The sequence below is a fragment of the Chrysemys picta genome, chromosome 14, assembly GCF_011386835.1.
Source record: "Chrysemys picta bellii isolate R12L10 chromosome 14, ASM1138683v2, whole genome shotgun sequence".
In the NCBI taxonomy this organism is placed as follows: Eukaryota; Metazoa; Chordata; order Testudines; family Emydidae; genus Chrysemys; species Chrysemys picta.
Genome location: NC_088804.1, coordinates 12,443,133 through 12,466,664, shown reverse-complemented (window position 1 = coordinate 12,466,664; position 23,532 = coordinate 12,443,133). Strand labels below are relative to the sequence as shown.

General features: G+C 44.0%; 1 protein-coding gene across 15 annotated transcripts in view; it reads right to left on the bottom strand.

Moving 5' to 3' along the window:
- Window positions 1-23,532, bottom strand: part of ESRP2 (epithelial splicing regulatory protein 2) — a 63,014-nt gene that overhangs the window by 19,348 nt on the left and 20,134 nt on the right. For 9 of the 15 annotated variants that reach the window (XR_010592527.1, XM_065566994.1, XM_024104083.3 and 6 more), the window contains 10 exons: window positions 12,147-12,260; window positions 11,796-11,910; window positions 10,957-11,055; window positions 10,766-10,826; window positions 9,170-9,280; window positions 7,074-7,206; window positions 6,621-6,663; window positions 5,466-5,767; window positions 2,141-2,362; window positions 431-629 (listed from right to left, as the gene is read on the bottom strand). Coding sequence is in view for 13 of the 15 variants with exons in the window: in XM_065566994.1 (XP_065423066.1) it covers window positions 431-629; window positions 2,141-2,362; window positions 5,466-5,767; window positions 6,621-6,663; window positions 7,074-7,206; window positions 9,170-9,280; window positions 10,766-10,826; window positions 10,957-11,055; window positions 11,796-11,910; window positions 12,147-12,260 (1,399 nt within the window). In the remaining 2 variants the exon portion in view is untranslated. The remainder of the gene's footprint in view (window positions 1-430; window positions 630-2,140; window positions 2,363-5,465; window positions 5,768-6,620; window positions 6,664-7,073; window positions 7,207-9,169; window positions 9,281-10,765; window positions 10,827-10,956; window positions 11,056-11,795; window positions 11,911-12,146; window positions 12,261-23,532) is intronic. The other 6 variants (XR_010592528.1, XM_065566996.1, XM_065566992.1 and 3 more) reach the window with 3 other exon arrangements.

Below are 23,532 nucleotides of genomic sequence, written 5' to 3'. Positions count from 1 at the left end.
TCAAAAACAAGCTATCCCCAAGAGTAGCACCTTCTCAATGCTCAGAGGCAGAATAGCAAGAACATTCACTGGCAGCTATAGTAAAGAATTTCTTCCAATTTGAAAACAAAATAATCCAATTCCAAACAGGTTTCGCTACAGGCAAGTCTACTGCAGAGCTCAGAAGAACAGTACACCCGTAAAAGCAAAAGTGCGCAACATATTCACTGGCAAGGCATCTCTGACATCTATTCACCACCGAAAACATAATAAAAATGCTTCAATCACTCCCATTATTGCCCAAGGGAACAACTTCCAATCTCAGCTATATACAGATGGATGATTATTGATCACGGCAAAACCCAAGTCAAAAAGGTGAAAGGCCACAGAGCTTGAGCACCTACCACATATCAGCCTTTAGCAGCAGAGAGCAGAAGAATTGGAGACTTACATGGTAACTTACATGGCGGTGGGGATAAGCCACTACGATTTAAAGTGCCACCCATTAAAACAAAGTTCATCTCCTCTCCTGAACACTGGAACACTTCCACGTAGCGGTCCTTCATCATTTTCTTGTGACACTTCTGGGCCACCAAAAAGGCTCTATCAGAAGATTTCATTTGGATAAAAGCATCCCCTGATGGTCGTCCCTGTGGAATCGGGAACAGATCATGCTAAGAGTCACTTGACTTTCCAGAGCTTAAGTAGGGTTGCCCTGCCCCATCCTGGTGAAAGTGAGTGAGGGTGGAGAAAAGCGAGCGATGGAGGGAGGGGAGATGGAGATGGAGCCCCAGGGAAGGGGTGGGGCAGACAGTTGGCAACACTAAGCATAAGGTATGCCTGAATTTCAGACAAATGTTAAGACCAAGTGTTTATTGAAACCCTGCAGCATAATAATTTCAAGGGGTGAATGGCCAAACTTACTTCATTAAATCGTTGGTTATATTTAGTAATGGAGGCAAAACACCATACTACCAATTTCTTTGCCAGTAAAAATACAGTTAAAGCCTTACTTCAGTAAACTATAAAGCCATGTTACAAATTGATTCCCAGGTTTGTGGTGCTCTGGAGCACAGAACACCATGGCTGTTCTCAGAGACAGGAAAAAAAAACCCAGATGAAAAATGACTTTTCAAACAAACAATCATTTGTTTTGATTAAAACACTTTTTTTTTTTAAACAAAATAAAAGTTTGTTCAATTTTGATTTTTAGGGGGTGTATGTCTCTCTCTCTCTCTCTCTCACTCCCCTTTAGTAGAAAAAAAAGGGGGGGGGGAGGAAGTAAGACACTTCCATTTTGAATTTTTCATCAAAACCCTCCAAAATCTTGAGACTTTTCAAACCAAACTACAAAATGTTCTCCTTCTTCCAAAATGTTTCACAAAAGCTAAGATTTAATCTTCAAACCAGTCCCAATTTAGCTGCTCTACAAAAGCGAGGGCTTCCTGTGGACCACACCCAAAAGTAGGGATATTATAATAACTCCCTGGAACAGGGAAAAGTTGCTTGCGGTTCCATCTTGTGCTGCTGCTGCTCAGGCAGCCAGACCAGGCTCACTGTTCCCATTGCAGTTCAGTGAACCCAGTAGCTAAGCAGGGATGCTATTTAAAAAGACTCATTCCTACCCTCTATGTTTCCCACAGCACTGGACCTACTTGTGGGAGAAGATTTAAAGATAGCCACCAGTGCAGAGTAGAGATGACTGATCACAGTTCCATCCCCTACCAATCCTGGAAGGGGTAGAGCTCAGAATCATTGATTGAATTTAACCCTCTCCCCTGCCACCCTTATGTCTGACTCCATGCAGCAGGAATCAGTGGTCACTATTAAAAGCATCATAGAATATCAGGGTTGGAAGGGACCTTAGGAGATCATCTAGTCCAAGCCCCTGCTCAAAGCAGGAGCAATCCCCAACTAGTTTTTTTGCCCCAGATCCCTAAATGGCCCCCTCAAGGATTGAACTCACAACCCTGGGTTTAGCAGACTAATGCTCAAACCACTGAACCATCCCTCCGCACTATCCCTGTTTTATTAAAGAGAAGAAGCTACTTTTGCAAGGTCACATAAGATCTGAGGCAGAGCAGGAAGAGAGATCAGGTTTGACTCCCAGGCCTGGTCTTTAATCAGAAGGTTAGCCATCCTCCCTGCAAAGTTCTGTTACCTGTTGATTAAGGACCATGTGGACTCCATGTGGTTTGATATCTGCTGTCGCGTCTCCCATGAATTCCAGGATGTCATCAATGCCAGCTGTGTAAGGAAGGCCTCGGAGCCGGACACAGTCACGGATGCTGCCAGCAGCAATGGTGTAAGGCGGGGGGATGACCGGAATGATGGGAGTTGGAAGAGTGGGGATGAGAGGTGTTGACAAGTATCTGTTAAGCACCTAATGGCAAAAAATATAAGTGGATGGATAAGAGTTAAAATCCCATGTGGGGTGCAAATAGGTCTTCAGCGTACACTGAAACATAACCAACTGTTTTAGAACAGACAAAAAAATATGTTGTATATATAAAATAGTCCCAGCTTTTTTGGAGGAGGGAGGGCGGGGGGGGGCGCTGTTTTGGCACTTTTCAGTTTCAAATAGGGGGAAGATTTAAATAGAGCCATTGACAAATTGAATTTAGAAGGGTCCATTTAGGTTTCTACCACTCTCATTAAATAAAAGACTAAAGTAGATTATAGTTACTTATTTTACAGGATCCCAAAATGCAGCATTTGAAAACATCAGGCTCACTGATAAATCCAAATTGGTCCAATTACCAGTTACAGATACTTCATTAAATTAAGCTAGTTCACATACAGCTATGGATCTTAAAAAAAAAAAGTTTTTTTAAATAAAGAAAAGTTCTACTCTCCTGCTTTCCATAGTAAAGCACTTTGTAAGAGCTAAATATTACTACTACTTAGTCAATGCTCCCATAGCTACCATGTAGAGTTCTTGAATAAAGAACAGTAAAAGCAGTGGATGACCCCTCTTTCTCAGTCCCCCATTGTTAACATTTTATTTGCTCTCTGATCTCTCCCAAAGGAGAAATATAGAGAGGGAGAGAAAGAGATAATTGGAAACACTTTGCACTGCCAGAAGATGCTGTTGGGACTTATTGTTCAAAAGCTAATTACAGTGTATGAGTAATAAAATAAGTTAGGACAGACAAACAAGTTACACTGGTAGGTGCAGCAAATAAGAGGCAAACTTCAGTAGCAGGCTTTAATTTTGTCAACAGTGATTCAACCTAGACTGTTGTGCTTCATTAGAAACAGTAGGAGCAATCTAATGCTCTAAATAGACACATTACTAAAGGGAAGATTTCTCAACTATCAGACGGTTATTGTTTTGACTACTGCAATTTTGTCTATTTTAACACTAGCCAGTGAGCTGGTTCTATGGTTAGGGCTCCCCGTTGCCATGTGAACAACCGGGCTCCAATTCCCAGAACTGGACTATTGCTGCTTGGATCAGCATGATGTATGAGTGCCTCACTTCAGAGACCCCCTCTGGTAAAGCAAGCAGCAGCATATTCATCTAGTATGAATGCAGCCCTATGAAGTTCTCCTTAGTCAAGGAGACTGTAGTAGTAGGACTTGAGTTTTTAGGCACTCAATGGAATTATCCTCCCTCAAGGACACAACATCCAGAAGTAAACAATAATCAACACCACAAGCCAATGCCATTTCATTTACAAAATGGGTTTTACTATCGCTGTGTCAGATTTAATAGACTATTCTATGTCTATGGGCACAGTGGTGTTGATAAACACCAGCAACTAACATGTAGCATAGATATTCTTCCAATTGCCTCACTGCTTACTTGGACAAGAGTATACGATATGATATAGCGCAAACAGGAAAAAAAAATGCAGAAATTACTGGATGAAATTCTATGCCCTGTGTTATGCAGGAGGCCAGACTAGAAGATCATAATGGTCTCTTTTGGCCTTAAAGTCTATGAATACAGTATCCCAAAACAGGTAGTCTGCCAAATCTAGAAGTGCTGTCTCCTTAAATGTGGTAGTTTCAAAGGCTCAGCTTGCTAGTGACAAGATATGTTGTTACTTTCTGAAGTGATGTTTAATTGAAGTGGGCCAGGGTTAATTTTTTACAAATATTACTAGATATTTATGAATACAGTCAGAGAGAAAAAGTAAGTGGAGTAGAGGTGGGATGGAAAGTCAGGTTGTTGGGGGTGGGGGGGGAGGGGGTTATTCCTTGGGAAATTGAGAATTTAATTCCTATTCTTCAAAAATCTGTTAGGTACTTCTCAAAAACTCTAGGTGTCCCTAAAATGACCGTATTTTAACAAGATCCTTGACTGTACCTGAGTTTTAATCACACACCATGTTACAGTTCTATTATAGCTCTTTAAAAACCAGGGGTGGGCAAACTTTTTGGCCCGAGGGCCACATCTAGGTATGGAAATTGTATGGCAGGCCGTACATGCTCACGAAATTGGGGGTTAGGGTGCAGGAGGGGATAAGGGCTCCAGCTGGGGGTGCGGGCTCTGGGGTGGGGCCAGAAATGAGGTGTTCAGGAGGGGGCTCCAGGCTGGGGCAGGGGTGCAGGTGGGGGAGGTAAGGGCTCCTACGCGGAGGTGGAGCCAGGCGACTCTGCTCCCTGCCCCGTCCGCAGGCGCCGCTTCTGCAGCTCTCATCAGCCATGGTTCCTGGCCAATGGGAGCTGCGGGGGTGGCACTTGGGGCAGGGACAGTGTGCAGAGCATCCTGGCTGCCCCTACGTGTAGGAGCTGGAGGGGGGACATGCTGCTGCTTCCAGGAGCCACTTGAAGCAGGGCAAGCCCTGGAGCCCGCTCCCTGGCAGGAGCTTGAGGGCAGGATTAAAACAGCTGAAGGGCCGGATGCGGCCCCCAGGCTGTAGTTTGCCCACCCTGTTATAAACCATTTACAAATGGAGGTTACAAACATGTTACAGATATGAGCAGTATGTATTATATATGGGTTATAAGTAGAGGGAGTTATAAATGGTTATAAACAATTTGTTGGATTCTAATGATTGATTAACCATGTAGTAAAACATCAATAATTTATCAACCCTTATAATCTATTTATAAAAGTAAACATAATAGAACGTGTTTGGAAGAATTCTGTGGTTAGGCACATGAATTTTTGAAAAATGCTGCAGATTTTCAAGCAGCCCAACCCCTGTTGAATATAAAAATACAAATTAAAAAATTAAGTCAGTCTCAAACTTGCTAGGCAAGTGGAGGAAAAGAAATGTATCTGATGATCTCTATTTAATGATATGGGCAGTGTTAAAGAGAAAAAAAAATCAATGAAACAAAAGTGTGGAAAACTATGTAATCAATAATCAAAATGACTTCTTTGATATTTGATTTATGTAATAGAAAAGCTGCTCCCACTATACTGTTTTTGCAAGACCTAAAGTGAAGGTCAGCATTTACAAGTACAGGGTAACATTAGAAGATGCCTGGAAAAGGTAATTTTTCTGGATTTCATAGCCAGTAGTTACAACCTGCTGGACTTCTGCTGCTGTGCTCCTGAAGAGTTCAATGTAACGTTTTCCAAGGATCTCCTTGTGCTTTTTAAGTGCATTCTGTGCATATTCTTCACAGGAAAACAACACAAATGCATCTCCCGTGGGTCTGCCATCTGGGTACTTGACAAAGAGAAGTCCCTCTTTCCCTCCTGTGACTGGACACTCAGGTCCCAAGAACCCCAAGACATCCTCCAGAGTGGCTGTGAAAGGAAGGCCCCTCATCCGGATGATGACTTGATTCTCCTTGGACAAGAATTGGGCTACTTCATTGGAGGTGCCTGGCAGGACAGGAAATAAAAGTGTGTCCATTTAGCTTGGAAACAGTGAGGGACCAGCACAAATAGACCTAGCAACACAAGGTGAGTGGAAACATCTCCTGATAAACTACCAGTTCTGTACAGCCCACGGTACCAGAGACTTGCTCAGTAACCACATCTTGATGTGAAGCTACCCCTAAATACATTGACTGGCTGCTTAGAGCTGGGGAGCAACATAAAGCCATTCAAGAACGAGACAGGAGGATTAGTAGCTGGCACTAAGCAACAAAACAACTGACAAGCATGGAGACTTCTCTCCCCTCCCCCCTTCATGCTCCTGGGTATACCACTTTAAAAGTGCCCCATTTTAAAACAAAAGGTGTATGAGAGTATTTCACATAAATCTATTGGCATTAGCGAGACCCAAGAGCTTATACAAGATACAGGGAATCTCCCACAGCAGAAACAACCTAGGCTTCTCTTCTCCCTCTAAGGGTGTGTATACAGCACTGGGAGTGAGAGAGACACACTAGCTCTGCTAAAGCTAGCGCACTAAAAATAGCAGAGTAACTGCGGCGGCTCAGGCTAGCCACCCAACTACAAACTCCAGAGGTTGGATGGGTTTGTACTTGTGTGACTGGCCTGAGCAGCCACCTGAGCGTCTATGGCCATGCTGCTACGTTTAGTGCACCAGCTCAAGCAGAGCTATAGCGCGTCTGTCTACTTGTGCTGGGAAGCACCCGGTATTTGACCCTATGAACTTCTGAAGTGCAAACGGAAAAAGTCCCTTATTAGTCCTTTCTGTTCTCACCCACCTGAAGAGTAGAAGTAAACATTACACTTTAGTAAATAGGTTTATCTTAAAATTACCCACCTCCAGCAATCTTTAAAAATTCTTCTCCTGTTGCTTTGTAAACCTAAAACCAAGAAAATAGTTATATTTAAACAAACAGAAAAACGTTCAATCGTCAGTACTAAATTGAAAAGTAACATTTCCCAGAGCTCTGTAAAACTTCAGAATGTCTCATTTTTTAAACCACCAACAAAAGTAACTTTTAAAACTCAAATGAAGGATAGGATTTCCAGAAACAGCTAGTGAGGGCAGAGGTTCAGTTCCCAGTGACTGTCAATGGGAGTTGGGTGCCTAACTCCCTTAGTCTCCTTTGAATATCCCACCCAAAGTTAATGAAAGATAATTCCCCCCTAGTTATGTAATAAGTCTGTAGAGCACAGTATTGCACTGGGGAATAACCATCTGCACTAGTTTAAAACTGGCTGCATTCCCAGCATAGTAGTGCGGATATGTTGTCATGCTGTAGTTCTTTACCTCAATGTATCTGCTACCCATGTGATGCTTATGTCTTTCCAATGCCAAATCTCTCTGTTCCGGGTTGACAAATCGCACTAGGGCTTCCCCATTTCGCCTTCCTTGAGCATTCAGGCAAAGGGCAACACCGCCTCTGAAAAAGCAAGAACCAAAGTAAAAGGTAAGCTTGAATCATCAATGCCTTATAATACATCATTGACATAATTCCGCACTCTTTTATTCAGCAGGAAAATACAGAGGCCAGGCTTTAAGAAAGAGCCTGTACTTTCAAAGTTTTTCCAACAACAACATTTATTGACCCAAAAATCATTTAAACAAACAAACAAACAAAATGGCTTTGCTATATAATCCACTTCTTTGGTAGATTAATGATGCAAGTGTTTTACCACACCATACCATCAATACTTTACAGTGGTTCCCACAGGGAACAATGCTTGATGTACAGTTAAAAAGTGAAGTAAATTCAAAAAGAACTGAATAGGTGGATTTAGAATTGTAAATTCATATTGGTAACTTAGGAAAAATCTTTGAAAGAATATGAAAGTTAACAAGCCAAAAAATTTCAAGTTAAACAAATAAACTTGCAAAATTTAGAGAATAATATATAAATATAGAGTTACGGTACACCCAAACAACTTCAATTCGGATCCCGGTAGCGATAGCCCAGGAACAACCAATCAGAACATTATAAATCAACTTGACTTCGCCCCCTTCATGTATTTTAAAAACAAAAAACAAACCAAAAAACCCACAACGTATTGGGGCAGTTACTCTGTACTGTTCCCCAAAGGCATTTTCTTCTCAATAGAGAAATATCGTTAAATACACAGCTGTGTTATCTATGTATAAGCCTCCTAACAGAAATCTCACGTACAGTACTGTAGGGCATTCTAATGACTGCCACAGTGCATTAAATTACACATTCAATCTCTATTAAACCTATGTATCAAACTAATACTGTAGGTTTACTATCTTTCATATTCAAGCTGTAGAAATAGAATAGGTGTCCCAAATGTAAAAAGATTTCAAAATCTTTAGGAAAACTTATTCAGAGCTTTGTTAACTTATTAATGGAAAAATCATATCTTATAAACTAGGTAAGAGTATACCAACTGGAAGATTAAAGTAAGGAGGTGCTGCAGAACCAAAAGAAAGGTTGTTCTGGGTACCTAGCTCTGCATTTCTAGACTTTTCCAATTTTCCCCCTTCTTAAGTTATGTTTTAATTTATCACTTCTTGGCTTTCTAGTCTTTATCATCATTAATAAAAAGGTTCAAAAATTTTCTGCCTTCTAACTGATATATATTTACAACTAACTCCCTCCTCCTGTGTTGTGTCTGGGAATTTCCCTCACTTTTTCAAATGGAAATATGCTGGTACCCCTGCATAATGAAGTATATATATATTCATCTCTAAATATGTAATTAGATATCAGTTGGAAGCTATGCTAAAATTATACAAACATTTCTTCCAAACAATACTTGTGGGCTTCTGAGCCCATTCTTCTTAAGAGCTAGACTAGAATCCTGAAACATTAGCCCCAAATTAATTCTTCCCCAATTAGCTCATATTAATCTTTGACTGAATCCTGACTACTGCACTCAGAGCTTGTAGCTGTAGTGATAGCAACAAGTGAATTTGTGGTGCATGTTTTAATGAAAGAAGTCTCCCCTCTTCATTTACTTGTTCAAGAAATGCTTTGTTTGCTTCACAGTCCTGTGAGGAGGGTGAAGATGGGTATTTTGGTTAAAGGCTAACCCCTAAGAATGGGAGACAGGAAACCTAGATCAGTTCCTTACTCTACCACAAGTCCTGTGTGAGGAATAATCTATTTCATCAATGACAAAACCGGACACAGAGGGATTGTGTCTTGCCTAATGTGATGGCTGGAAATAGCTCCAAGTTTGTACTCATTAGTGCACACTAGAAAGAACAAATTAGTAAAGGTGGGGAAAAATCTTTTGTTGGAACCTTTCCTGAATTTTGTGAACTGCATGGATGAGGAAGACCACACAACGCTAGGACTTCCTTTACAAGATAAAGGCTGATGGTAAAAACAAAGTAACACAGCATTAGACCAGATGTAGCACTCTTACTTGGCAATATTGAGTCCTTTGAAAAAACGGGCAATATCTTGATCTGAAGACTGCCAGGGCAAACCTCTAGCACGTATTACTGTTTCACTGTCTACTGCTTCAGATTTACTACTGCAGAAAAAGAGAATAGTAAAATTCAAGGTGCTTAATCCAAATTTTCTTTTACACTATTACTACCAAATTTCATTGTAAGTACTAATTCAGCACATGGATCACAGAGAATGTCTTAATACCACTGGGATATTTGCTGTTGGGATTTTTCTAATCATTCCCTTTCTTGACTGAAATGAGAAGCAAGCTACTATGAATAATACCTATATACTACCCGGAAATATGCTGTGAGGCCATCTCATCACTCAAAAAGGTGTTTTGTTTTTGTTTTCAATAGCCAGAATGCACAGTAACAAGTCCGCAGGGAATTGAATTTGATTCATGGGATTATTAGAGATGATTTAGTGTCAACAATCCATTGGAAGATGGTTTGCACACCATCACTAACGATAAGTTTGACAAACAGGTTTTAGACAGCAGAACTCCTGGTTACTGCAATTTCTTTCAAAAGCAAAACACATTTTAGATCTCCACCTTTTCTCCCCCCAAGCCACAATTTAGAATAGCACAGAGACAAAAGGCAATATAACTTGAGACATTTCATAGTACAGTTACAAAGGGCAAGCTCATCTTAATTGCCACTTTTGATTGGAAGGGGGTAGGTTTTCCTTACCCCTATCCCTTCCAGTCTCTTCCTTTCTATAACTTGACTGGAAAATTCCAGCAGAGAGAGAGAGAGAGAGAGAGAGAGAAAGAAATAATTCCCTGGTCACCTGTGAATTATCCACACCAGATGCTGAATACCCACTCATTAATATACACAGTACACCACACAGTAGGGCGTTATATGAACCTAAATGCACATTACTAGGGATACCAGCAACTAAAGTGAGAAAGAGCCAAGGTTCAATTTATGTCAGCACTAATCAACAACTTCTGTTTAAAAGTTTGAGTGAAAGCAGCAATCCACAGAGGTCAGAGAATCTGTAGGAGACTTCTCAATAGGCTCTGACTGGACAGCAAATAATGAGCATTTACATATCACGCAGCTCTCTCACTCTTTTGGCCGTAAGAGTGCAAAGGCTCCCTTCTACTAAGGTCCCAGAATCCCTCAAACTATCTTCTGTTCCTTACATTAGCTTCTACTGCAGTTTGTAAGACAGTTTGCAAGACAGTGTGCAGTACAATTGCTCCCTTTGACCATCCCTCTGTACTGAAAGAAAGAAAATGGTATACAGCATGAGAGATTATACTGGTTTAGTGTGTACAAGATACTATCCCTGTCTATGCTAGAGAAAGTTTCTAAATATTTATCTTCTACTGACTAAATGGTTTCAGCTCCACTGATGTTAGTCTAGTCCATCACTAGTGTATGTGGACCACCAGCCTTTTATTCACTAGAACAATTGCACATACTCAGAGCAGGGCTAGATGACAGTGCTTAAGATACCAGTGGCACCCTGTCTACACTGGGGCTTCCCAACATTACTACCACCAGTGGGGCTGAACTGGTTAGCTAAGAACTGTCGCAACAAAGGCACTTACCAGGGACCTGTTTCATACTTGTATTTCACAGTTTCAGGGTCAGTAAATCTGCAATCTGTAACTAATAAGAGATTAAGTTAAAATATAGTCCTGAACAACCGCTATTTCAGCAGCAGTGAAAATGCCCTTGATAATTTATTAAGATAATTTTGCCTCTTCCCAAGAGCATCCCATACAAATATCCCACTTACTGCAGGTTTCAGAAAGCATGCTGAAAATAATAGCCACCATGGTTTTCACTTGCCATACACCAAAGTCCTCCTCTGTTTCATCTGTCTCTAAGCCTATATCTATACAGCGAGTCAAAGAAAATAAAAAGGATTTCACAATCATTTATCAACAAGTTATAAGGCTTTGCTATTGTCAACACAAAACTGACAATCCAATTGGATCAACTTTAACAGCGACATGTGACCGCTGCATGTGTGTCACTCTGCTCTTAAACTGGTTAATATTCACTTTACTGGTCAACATTCTGAAAACTACCGATAGCTGACATCATCTCAGCCTAAGAGTTTACAAAAGCGGGAGTCGTTCCTACTATCCCTGGTAAACACACCTGATCTTTTGCTGTATTCATCTGGACCACAAAATTCCTCCCTCGGAGTAAAGATTTTTTTTTTTTTTTTTTTTTTTTTTTTTAACATTAGCCTCCCTCTGGGTCAGACACTCAGAACTATTACCAACTGCAAGTACTAATGCACTTGGATGTGTACCTTCAGGTGCTCAATTCTAGAGAAGATCATTTTACTCAAGTGCTAGATAAGCATTTTCTTATAAGGCGAAGAATTTAAAAACCCTATAAGTACACTGAACCCATTCTAAATCTCATTACTAGACAGAAGACTAAATGTGAAAAAATATGTTAACAGCTGAAGATTGCAACAGTATCTTCAGGGTTATGTTAAAAACTCCTTCAGCTCTATGTAGAGATGAATTTTTAAAACCAGCTTCTGATTAATTTAGTGGGATGAAAACTATAAACAATTGCACAGAGAATTATGGTTTAGAAGCGACATCAAAAGGATACACTCTGCCATGGATTTGATAGTTTGATCTTTCACGGGGGCTGAATTGGGGTAGCACGTGTGAAACTCCTTGCGTAGATCATAAAACGAATAAAAGCAGTCTGACAGCAGGAAGTTCTACAAGGAAGGAAGGGAGAAAATTAATTAACATTATGAATGCCACATCCCAGCAAAGGACAATTAGGTTTTTTTGGGGGGGGTTGAACAAGGATCTTACCTGGCCAGAGTTATATCATATATTTATATCATAAATTTTTATTTTATACCATATCTACTCTTTCCCTTTCTGATTACAGAGCTGCATGTCACTCATTTGACCAAGACCAGCCAATTTAATTCTCTTATTCTCATACCTTTTTGGATGCTTCTGGGTGGAGGACCTGCCGAATGAGCAACTGGCCATCTGTGCAGAGTGTGTAAGAGCTTCTTCCCAATAACTTCAAATCACTGGCGACCAGCTGGCTAAACTAAAAATAAAGTGGTAAAGTTCATTTTTATTGATGGTTCAGCTTGTCAGTCCATCTTACTGCTTTACAATTTTATTTACCAAATGCATTTCCAAAAGATAAAAAGGAAATTAAACACAATGATAATCTCTGAAAGACCACAACTGATAGAAGAGAATGGGGCTCCCGTTATCTGAAGGGCAGACAGACAGCTATTAGGCAATTACAGGACAGATTTATACCACAAGGACAAATACTCCCCCAAAACCAGCAAGCGGGCATTTCAGCAGAGTTAAAATTGTTGGAAGCTGTAATTGTAACAGTAAGGTTCAAACATTTGGACTCCTTACTATCAGTTTTCTGTTGAAAGCAAGAGACTATTAGACCAAGCAGAACACTGATTTTGCAACACCACTTCTAGAACTAAATTGGACTCAAGTTTTATTTTCTTTTTTAAGCTTAATCGAAAAAAACATGAAGAGCTAGGATGCTACTCTTTAGGGTTTATTGGTATTTTAACAACAGCATGCTAATCAAAACCAAACAAATTGAGGTCTGATGTCTTGAGTAATGAATTTGTAAGAGTCTGTGCAAAGGCAAAAGAATGTTAGTCAGAGATATGGTACAATAAACATTAACACAAAGCTATCCCCTCTTTTCAGGCTTCTAACAGCGTTGAGCCTCACTAGGAAAAGGATTGTTTGCCCCTAATTTCTGGATTGTTAAATGTTATTTTCCATCCTTGTACATAAATCTCTGTCCTTTTGATCAATCTATATCAGTGCTAGAGGCCCTGATATAGGTATTGCCATAACTAACAAGCTATTTACTGATTTGATAAGCAAAGATAATTTTCAAGGGGACAAACATAATTAGTTTAAATTTCCCCCTGATGCATACATTCTTTCAGGGAGGGGGTTGCATTGTACCATAAACAAAGCAATAATTAATAGCGTGATTCATCATCCACACGTTTCTTTCAGTAATGGCTTTTCCTTGCAGTTTGCTTTGTAGACTAGTGGTCATCTTTGCACTATGGCTTCACCTATTCATTTAGGCAAGCATACATGGCACTATACAGATCCACAATTCGTCTCTGCTCTTCAGACATTACAGTTTAAAGGCTTGATTCTGCAGCTATCACACAAGCAATTAGTCACATGAGATCATGTGAGCAAATGTTGCAGTATCAGGCTGTAAGACGTAACAAGGAGAGACAAGGCCAGAGGATATGAGTGGTTAAGGCAGAGTACTTTTTGTAGCACCCTCATTAGGTCTAATTTTTGGTAATAAACTTTTTTTTTTTTAAATGTTGATTAATTTGAGTCAGGTGAGTTTTGCAGACAATGTTGAAAGTGAACTTGGAGGAGGAGGCAGGTTGTCAATATAAAGGTGTTACAGATTAACATGAGGGCTACTTCTGTGCACAGATTAGAGGTTGAGGTTTGAATGGGTGCAACTTCCATCAATTTCAACGAGCGTTTCATCAGCTTATGTCAGGCCTGAATTTTGCTCTATTCACCTCTACCCCGATATAACGTGACCCAATATAACACAAATTCGGATATAACACGGAAAAGCGGCGCTCCGGCAGATCAAAGCAAGTTCGATATAACGCGGTTTCACCTATAACGCGGTAAGATTTTTTGGCTCCCGAGGACAGCGTTATATCGGGGTAGAGGTGCATGTTGGAATGTGTTCTGCCTAGAGACTATCTGAAAAGAGAGAGACAGGCAAAGTCAGAGCCACTGAGCCTTGTCGAAGGAAGGGGTAATAGGGTTACCATATTTCAGGTTCCTGAAAAGAGGACACTGTGGGGAATGGGGAGCTGGAGGGGAGGTAAGGCTGGGGGAGGTAAAGGGGGTACCTGCAGTGGGGTTACTCACTGGAGGTGGGGGGCGATATCACTCACTGTCACAGTGGTAGGGCGGCTGGCGTAAGCCCAGGACACAGCGACAGCTGTCAATCAGTGCTTCCCTGCGGGACCCCCTCCCCAGGTCTGGGAGCATGGACCAATCCAGCTGCCGATGCAGGGGAGGGAACGATCAGGAAGCTGAGCAATTGGGGCTATTTCTGGAGCTGCAGCCTTTGCTCTGCAAAACCCTGGACATTTCCTGGTATTTGAAAAATCCGCCCAGAGAGAGGATGGAGGTTCAAGAGTGAGGCAATATCCTGGAAAACCCAGATGAATGGTAACCTTAACTGGTATGAGTCAGCCATAGGAAAAGCTTTTCATCCCCTACGCTGGCTTTCATAGACTTCCTCTTCCCCAGAGCTGCGCACTTCACCAACAAGTCACACTTGGCTTTTTTTCCCCGGAGGCTGCTGCAGAGCACCGCTCCTAATCCACACCTCTCCTCTGGAGAAGGAATAGGAGGGACACAGGAAGATAGGGTTACCATATGTCCTCTTTTTCCCGAACATGTCCGGCTTTTCGGCAGTCAAACCCTCGTCCGGGGGGAATTGCCAAAAAGCCGAACACGTCCGGGAAAATGGCGGCTCTGCTCCTCCCCTGACTCTTCGGCTCTGTTTAAGAGCCAGGCTGCCCGAAGCCGGCAGCGCTTGGGCAGCCCGGCTCTTAAACAGAGCCGAAGAGTCGGGGAGGAGCAGAGCCGCCACGGCTGGAGGCTCTGCTCCTCTTCGGCTCTGTTTAAGAGCCGGGCTGCCCAAGCGCTACCGGCTTCGGGCAGCCCCCATGCCTCCGGGCCCTGCACCGCCGGAGCCCGGGAGGGGAAGTGCCCGGCTGGGGGCGCAGGGTCCGGAGGCATAGGGGCTGCCCAAAGCCCGAGCGCTACCGGCTTCACCGTTTGCCGGGCAGCCTCCAGACCCTGCGCCCCCAGCTGGGCGCTTCCCCTCCTGGGCTCCAGCTGCGCTGGGGAAGCGCCGGCCGGGGGCGCAGGGTCTGGGGACTGCCCGGCAAACAGTGAAGCCGGTAGCGCTGGGGCAGCCCTTTTCCCGTGGCTGGGAATGGGAGGGATGAGGGGCGGAGTTAGGGTGGGGCAAGGGGTGGGGTTGGGGCGGGGCTAGGGTGGGGGAAATGGGCGGGGCCAGGACCCGTGGAGGGTCCTCTTTTTTTATTTATTAGATATGGTAACCCTAAGGAAGAGGAGTTTGTGGAAGTCTCTAGTAATAACTAAAGTGTGCTGCATCCTTGGAGGAAGGAAGGAGACAAGTCTGCAAACATTCCTTTTCCTTATTTCCTTCACCCTACAGAAGCTATAGGCAGGCAGGCCTGCACCCTTCCCAGTCTCCTCTCAGTTCCCCCTACTCTCCAGCAGACTCAAGATTCCAGTATTCTACCCTGTCCAAGACTCTCTTGCACAGATGGATCATTAGAGGCAAAGGAAGAAGATTAAGTACTTCCACATGCCCACAAACTGTACAATGGCAGGTTCCTAGCAAAGCAGCCAGGTCACTAATGATGCTTTTCTCCGTCCTAGCACTCCTCTCATCCAGGATGCATTTGTGCTCATTACTGTAGTATCTAGGCACCATGTGGAGATGGAAGCTGGGAAACTCAAAATTGACTTACAACAACGACAACAACAACAAAATCACACCAATCCAACTGGGGGTTTAAGTCTGAAGGGGATTTGGTTCTCATCCCAAAAAAAGTACAAGTTTCCATCTTTGACATGCTACTTTGACCTAAAATTGCTACTTCAGCAAGATATCTGCCACAGTAGTAGCCTCAAATTACTTACCTTTCATGCACGCATACTACTGAAATGAGCAAAATGATAAACTTCCTCCCCTTTAACAAACAAATATGACTGGAGATGCTGTACTCGTCTACCGTTTGTTTTATAGGTGTGTAGCGTGGCACAATGAACATTTGATTCATTCTGTGACCAAAGAAAGAGATTCAGGGACAAGAGTTCATTGGGGCAAAAGCTACTGTAGAGCTAGGGTAGCACAGAAGGCACGTACACACAACACAGTCTCGAGAAGACAAACTCTGTGCTTCAAGACTAATATGAGTCCCCTCCCAAAATATGAACTGATCTGCTTAGGAAGATTCTGTGTAGCAAACTGCACAGAATCTCTCAGCCTGTGAAACCTACTCAAGTCAATAAACAATTGTTTCATGAACTGTCACAACTGTTTTGAGACATGTATCTTGGTGCCACTCTATACAAAGGCTATTCAGCATCAATACTCAGGTTTTCATTCCCACTCGGCACGTATCTATTTTAAGCATTTACTAATCCCTGGCAACTACTGGAAACTGCAGCTTAAAAGTTTTAGGGCCAGAGTTTCAGACATTTTACATGTGCAAGTGCATCTCTTAGTACCACAATTTTACACACAAACCAAGTTCCTTGGTTTTTGAATTGCAATGCCCAAAGGCCCAAGTAAAGATCAGGGTCCCATTTTGTTAGCTGTTGCACACACACACACACACACACACACACACACACACACAGGAAGACACGGTCCTGTGAAAATGTATGTACTGAGCTCATTTTGCTTGCCACGATGGTAACTGCACAAGCAAATTATGTGCAAAATTTGCACACATTTTGTACAAGGAATTGCATGCCTGAAGCTTCTAAAAACCCTGCTCTGCCCTGCTCTTCCGCCCTCCCAATATTCACTGGTGTTCAGTTGAATTCCACATTCAGGTAGGGCTGAAGGAAATTTACACCAGGAAAGAAATTAATCAAAATCTGAAAATGGTTCTGTCACATTTTGCTCCAATAGCATAGTCTCACTATCCATTAAAGCAATCAAATCAACAACAGGTTAACCAGTTAAAAGCTTATGTTACAAAAGCAGGTTTAATTTTTTTCAAATGAAACAAACAAAACAAAACAAAACAAAAAAGTTGGCCGAGCAGTTTTTCCACCAAAAAACATTTCATTTGATAAAAGGGAAAAAATTATTTTGAAAAACAATATTTTTTTTAAACAGTAAGACACTTTCCCCATCTCTCAAAGAATTACACCCTCTTCCCCTCCAAGGAAAATAAATAAAGAAATAAATGGTGGAGTACACTGTTTTTTAAGATTAGAAAGTAAAAAAAGATCACTCACCCCCCCCCCCCACACACACACTTTTGCAGTGTAAAAAAGAGGAAGAAGGATGAGAAGGTAAATTTGGGAAAGATACTATTAGATTTCTCTCACTTTTTTCCTGTGGGGGCTGGGGGCAAAGGGGAAAGAGTATTAGTAATTCTTTTTCCAGTGTAAAAAAAAGGTAAGTGTTGCTTTTCTCCACACACACTTTTCAAGGGTTTTTTTTTTTGGGGGGGGGGGGGGGGGGAGGGAGAGAAGCGGGGGGGAAATGTTATTTTCTTTCTTTCAATTTTCATATTTAAAAAAAAATGTGAAAGGGAGAGAACATTTCCACACACATACACACCCATCACTATTTTTTTTCTTCACAGGAACAAAATAGAAATAACTCTCTCACAACAAAAACAACCACTATCACAAGAAGTGAGAGAAAGTAAAACAAAATGTTCAAAATTAAAGATTTTTCATTGTAAAAAGTGATATTTCTTCACTGTAAAATTTCAAACAAAACAAACATTTTCTTTTGAAGTTTCCACAATAGTCCCTCTGTCTACATTCATCCTCGTACAAAAATTTCACCAGCTCGATCCACTATGGGCTCAGAAGGATGGTCTTCTAAACTATTTAGCCTGTGGTTTAAGAATTCATGTTCAGAGCAGATGAGAGTCAAAGGTCTGAAGAACATGAAACAACACAGCAGGTTATTGTTTAAGGAAGACTTTCAGCCACTGCATAAAACCCAGAGATTAAGATCTAAGAGTGCTCAAAATACCTCAACTGCAATATAAACACCAGTAAGACAAGCAAATTCCAGAGGGGTGGAAGCCCCTCAGAGGTGCAGCTCTGGAGACTGCCAAATCCACATCCCAGAAGCAAATAATAGAAAGTGGGGAGCTGTCTGTTTTTTCATTAGATGCAGCACCTTACTGTTTTGCTGTAGCTATTTTCTGTGATTGATACAGTAAAGGAGAACAAATATTTGCACACAAAAAAAAGGGGGGGAGGGGGACTAGAAATAGCTGTAGGGTTTAACTACAGATACTCAATGAAAGGAAACCAACAGTGAGCTTTGTGCCTGATGCTTCCGAAGATGCACAGAGTTCATACAAAAGAAGTGCAAGCAGTAGATATTTTAAATGTAATGGAGAGTTCGTGAAGGAGACAGATGCAGGACAGCGATTTCATGTGGCAGGAGCCTTAAAGGAGAAGGGTCCACGACTAACAATGAGGAGTGGTTATATAGAGTGACAGATGAGCCCAATACTAGATGAGCAGAGGGGATAAGGGAGGGAGTAGAGGCAGTATTTGAAAAATGGGTTGAACCAAATCCGTGGAGGGTTGTTGTTTTTCTAAAACCATCATAGGATATTTACACTGCATCTTTATGAATATTAACAGTGACATTTAGTGTAGCAGCACCCATGTCTACTGCTAGAGATATGTTGATAAAAATTAGGGTTACCATACGTCCGGATTTTCCCGGACATGTCCGGCTTTTTGGGCTTCAAATCCCCGTCCGTGGGAAAATCCCAAAAAGCCGGACATGTCCGGGAAAATCGGGACATGCGGGGCCGGCGGTGCTGGGATGGGGGACGGGGCCGGGCCGGGGGCTGGGCCGGCGGTGCTGAGCCAGGGGCCGGGGCCGGGCCAGGGGTGCTGGGCGGGCTGGGCCGGGGGTGCTGGGCGGGGGGCTGGCCCGGGGCCGGCACCCCAGGGCCCGAGCCGACCCAGGCTGGAGACGCCGAGGGGGTCAGACTGGGCCGCGCCTCCTCTCCCCACCCCCCTCCCTTACCTGCTTCAGGCTTCCCGCGAATCAAATGTTCGCGGGAAGCAGGGGAGGGGGCGGAGTTGGGGCGGGGGTGTGGGCGGGGTTGGGGCCCCGTGGAGTGTCCTCTTTTTGGACCCTCAAAATATGGTAACCCTATCAAAATCACCCACCCTAATTAACAGAGCAGGAGCGGATTTGCCATGAAACAAACCGTGTGGTGACCCAACGACAGGGAGGCCCCCAAAATGCAGGACAAATCTCATCTGACAACCTGCCCCTGAGTCCCGGCCGGCGGCACAGTAGGGCTCAGGCAGGCTTGCTGCCTGCATGCCAGAGCCAGTGGCCCCACGCCGCTCCCAGAAGCGGCCGGCTGCTGGTACATCTCTGTGCGCCCCTGGTGAGGGATAGGCAGTTCTGCGCGCTGCCCCCCGCCCTGGGCAGCGCTCGGAGACCCGCTGCCACCCACCCCCCTTTAATGAAGACATTAAGCAACTGTTAGAGGAATAGCAAAAAGTAGTAAAGCCTTATCCTCCACCCATAACAATCCCAACAGTCACCAAGGTCTGGGAAGTTTGAATATGAACTGCATAGCTCAATCTAGAGTGACCAGATAGCAAGTGTGAAAAATCGGGACAGGGGGTGGGGGGTTTATTGGTGACTATATAAGAAAAAGCCCCAAATATCAGGACTGTCCCTATAAAGTCAGGACATCTGGTCACCCTAGCTCAATCCCAACTCTTGTTACCACAGACTCATGTAGGGAACGACACGGCTTTAAGGAAACAGTTATGGACAAGTCTTTTCAGATGGAGTTGGAGCACATCAATGTAGAAATGGTCATCAAACCACACTGAAATAAAGGCCAAGAAGTTCAGGCTTCCAGTTAAAATGCTGACTTCTGCTTCTCTTACTACTTTCCCCCTGTGCCCTTGGCTCCAGTAATGAAAACCACCTCACCTCTATCTCCTCTCACTCATCTTTACACTTTATTTCATGATGCCCCATATAGCTGGCATGCCTTCATTTTAACTGAGAGGGTATGTGCCTTGCATGCCAAGATCCCTCCTTGAAACTCACTTCTTCCTCGAATCTCACAAACACTAGTGTCTGTTGGCAACATGCTGACACCCATAGGTGCTGGAACAAGGGTTTTTGGGGGTGTGGCAGCACCCTCTGGCTTGAAGTAGGGTTTACAGTTTGGTTCAAGGGCTCTCAGCACCCCCTCTATACAAATTGTTCCAGCACCCCACTATTATAAAACGACTACGATTACATCATCATCTGGGTCTCTCAGTGTGTTTTCACAGCCAGTCTTTGTCTTTTTAGATTGTAAGCTGCTCAGAGCATGGAGAGCATCTTTGTAGTGTGTATTGTGCAGGGCCAGTCACTTTGGTGGCACTTTAATAAATCATTTCATGCATTGGGAAATCATTTAGTGGTTCAACTTTGAAATAAAAGTTGAACAAAAATAAGTTCTGTGGCAAACAAGCTGCTTTGTAGTTAACTTCTCTGAAGCCAAGACTGTTCTTAGAGGAGGAGGGAGAGTGTTTGAATGCCAGATTGAAAAACTGGCTGAACAGGATTCTGGTCAATCAGCTGAGAGTAGAGAGAGAGAGAGAAGCAGAGAGACATGTTTAGCCAGCAGCATGCTGGATGCGAGCCAGCACAGACTGCTATGTTTTCTGCAAACCAATCCTAAGGGGCTGAAATGACATAGCCCCCTTCCTGTTGCCTTAATTATAACTGAACAAACGAGCTGTGGATCTTAGAGAAACGTGAGGATTCTTCAACAGGCCCCTTTCCATAGTTATGATTTATAAAGCACTAATATAAGAAACTGGCTGTTTGGATTGCCCTTCTCCCCAGCCCCCCAAAATACTCATCCTTGAAAGGCCACCAGTCATCTGCATCGGTTTCATGCAGCATCTACAGTTAGCGTAGAAGTGCTGCAAGGACATAGTTCAATTGCATAATCCATCCAGATCAGCTTGATAGAGTGAACCATATCTAGCCGTAAGACACTATCCCAATAGTGCACATGTGGTTCTATTCTAAGGAATGGCAGGAAATACATCAGCTTCTCACTCACCAGATCTGCTCCTTGCACATATTCAGAGTTAGATCTACTTGCTTGAATGTCTATAGCAAGGGCATTTCTTCACTACCCGCCGGATCGGCGGGTAGCGATCAATCTATCGATCCCCGATCGCTCTGCCATCGACTCCGGAACTCCACCGCAGCGAGAGGTGGAAGCGGAGTTGACGGGGGAGCGGCAGCGGTCGACTCGCCGCCGTCCTCACAGCCAGGTAAGTCGACCTAAAATACGCAACTTCAGCTACGCTATTTGCGTAGCTGAAGTTGCATATCTCAGGTCGTCCCCCCGTAGTGTAGACCTAGCCTGAGTGTTTGGTTTCATGCCTGTTAGCCCTACAGAGCCAACACAACTACAGCAGAGCAAGCTGTGTCCTATTCCAGATCACACAAACAACAAAGTTCCAGGCCGAGTTCTGTGCTCTTGGTGTAACCCAGAGTGGAATGGGGCTGTAGAACCTTTTACCGTCATGAGACACAAGGAAGATGCAAAAGGTATTGAAACCCAAGTTGTGTTCTAAATTTCAGCTACGTCATGACTATCCGTGTGTAAGTGCACCCAGGGTGTAAAAAAAACCTTCCCAGCACCCTTTGTTCCCCTGCACTCTGAGCGCATGAACCTAGCTATGACAATGGTGAGGGTCAAAGATAGGACATGGCCATGGCTCTGCTTGCACCAACCAGTGCAGTTGGGCAGCAGGATCACAGTTGCACCCTGTGAAAGAGTGTAAGCAGGAGCTATTCTGGCCTACACCTTGCTAGGGGAACAATGTAGGGTTACCATACGTCCAGATTTTCCCGGACATGTCCGGCTTTTTGGGCCTCAAATCCCCGTCCAGGGGGAAATCCCAAAAAGCTGAACATGTCCGGGAAAATAGGGAGGGGCCGGCGCCGCTGGGTGCTGGGCTGGAGCCGGTGGTGCTGGGCCGGGGGCTGCAGGGCCGGGGGCCAGGCCAGGCCCGGCGGTGCTGGGGCCGGGGCCGGCACCCCAGGAGCTGAGCCAGGCTGGAGACGCTGGGGCCGGGGCCAGCCGCCGGAGGGAGCCGCTCGGTTGGGGGGGCCAGACTGGGCCGCACCTTCTCCCCCCACCCCCCCACAGCTTACCTGCTGCCTGCTTCAGGCTTCCCGCGAATCAAATGTTCGCGGGAAGCAGGGGAGGGGGCGGAGACTTTGGGGAAGGGGTGGAGTTGGGGGCGGGGCCCCGTGGAGTGTCCTCTTTTTGGACACTCAAAATATGGTAACCCTAGAACAATGCCTCCACGAGTTGCTGTCAGGCACGTTGCCTCTGGGAGCTGCAGTGACATGCTTCTGCACCTCACTGCATATATATCATTTACAGTAGCTGATATGCCACAAGTGTCCTCGGCTGGCAGTTGAAGGGTAGGGGAATTCAGATTAAATAAATTCACTCTGGAGGCAGACATGGAACCCATGGTTTTACATGTACACGCACAATAACTGTTCAACTTTACTCTTAATGCAGTAATATATAGGACCTTGAACAGGGATGAATGTCACACACACTGAATAATTTAAATAATCATATATTTAAGATAACCATGTGATTATATCCACCTACATTCAAGTTAATTTAAAAGCATGTACATTTATCCTTTAATGTGCATGTTAGTAATTTTGATTTTAAGTCTCACTTCAGCGTGGGTCACTTTTTGCTTGTAGCATCTCATGTATTGTTTACTTTTGCAATAATAAGAAGTGTGAAAGAACAGAATCAAATTGTTAAAATATGTCAGCCATAAGACAGGCCTATTTTGATGGTGTCATGAAGTAGTATGTTGTATTCTGTAACAAATCGCATGGTGTGTGCATTTTAACGTGAAAACTCTGAGATAAGAAAGTCATTGCAATCCTACAGCTTCTGCTTGGATGGGCAAACTATCACAGCCCATGCACTATAGCAGGGATGGGCAAACGTTTTGGCCCGAGGGCAACATCTGGGTATGGAAATTGTATGGCGGGCCATGAATGCTCACGAAATTGGGGGTTGGGGTACGGGAATTGGGCTCTGCGATGGGGCTGGGGATGAGGGGTTGGGGGTGCAGGAGGGTGCTCGGGGCTGGGACCGAGGGATTCAGAAGGCAAAAGGGGGATCAGGGCTGGGGCAGGGGGTTGGGGCACGGGAGGGGGTCATGGGTGCAGGCTCCGGAGGCGCTTACCTCAAGCAACTCCCAGAGCCAGCACCATGTCCCACCTCCAGCTCCTATGCGGAGGCGTGGCCAGGCAGTGTGCGCCGCGTCATTGGTTGGGGTGGGGGCAGTGTGCAGAGCCCCCTGGCTGCCCCTACGTGTAGGAGCCGGAGGGGGGACATGCCGCTGCTTCCAGGAGTTGCAAGCTGTGGGGCAACCTCCCAACCCCGCTCCCCAGCAGGAGCTCAAGGACCAGATTAAAACGCCTG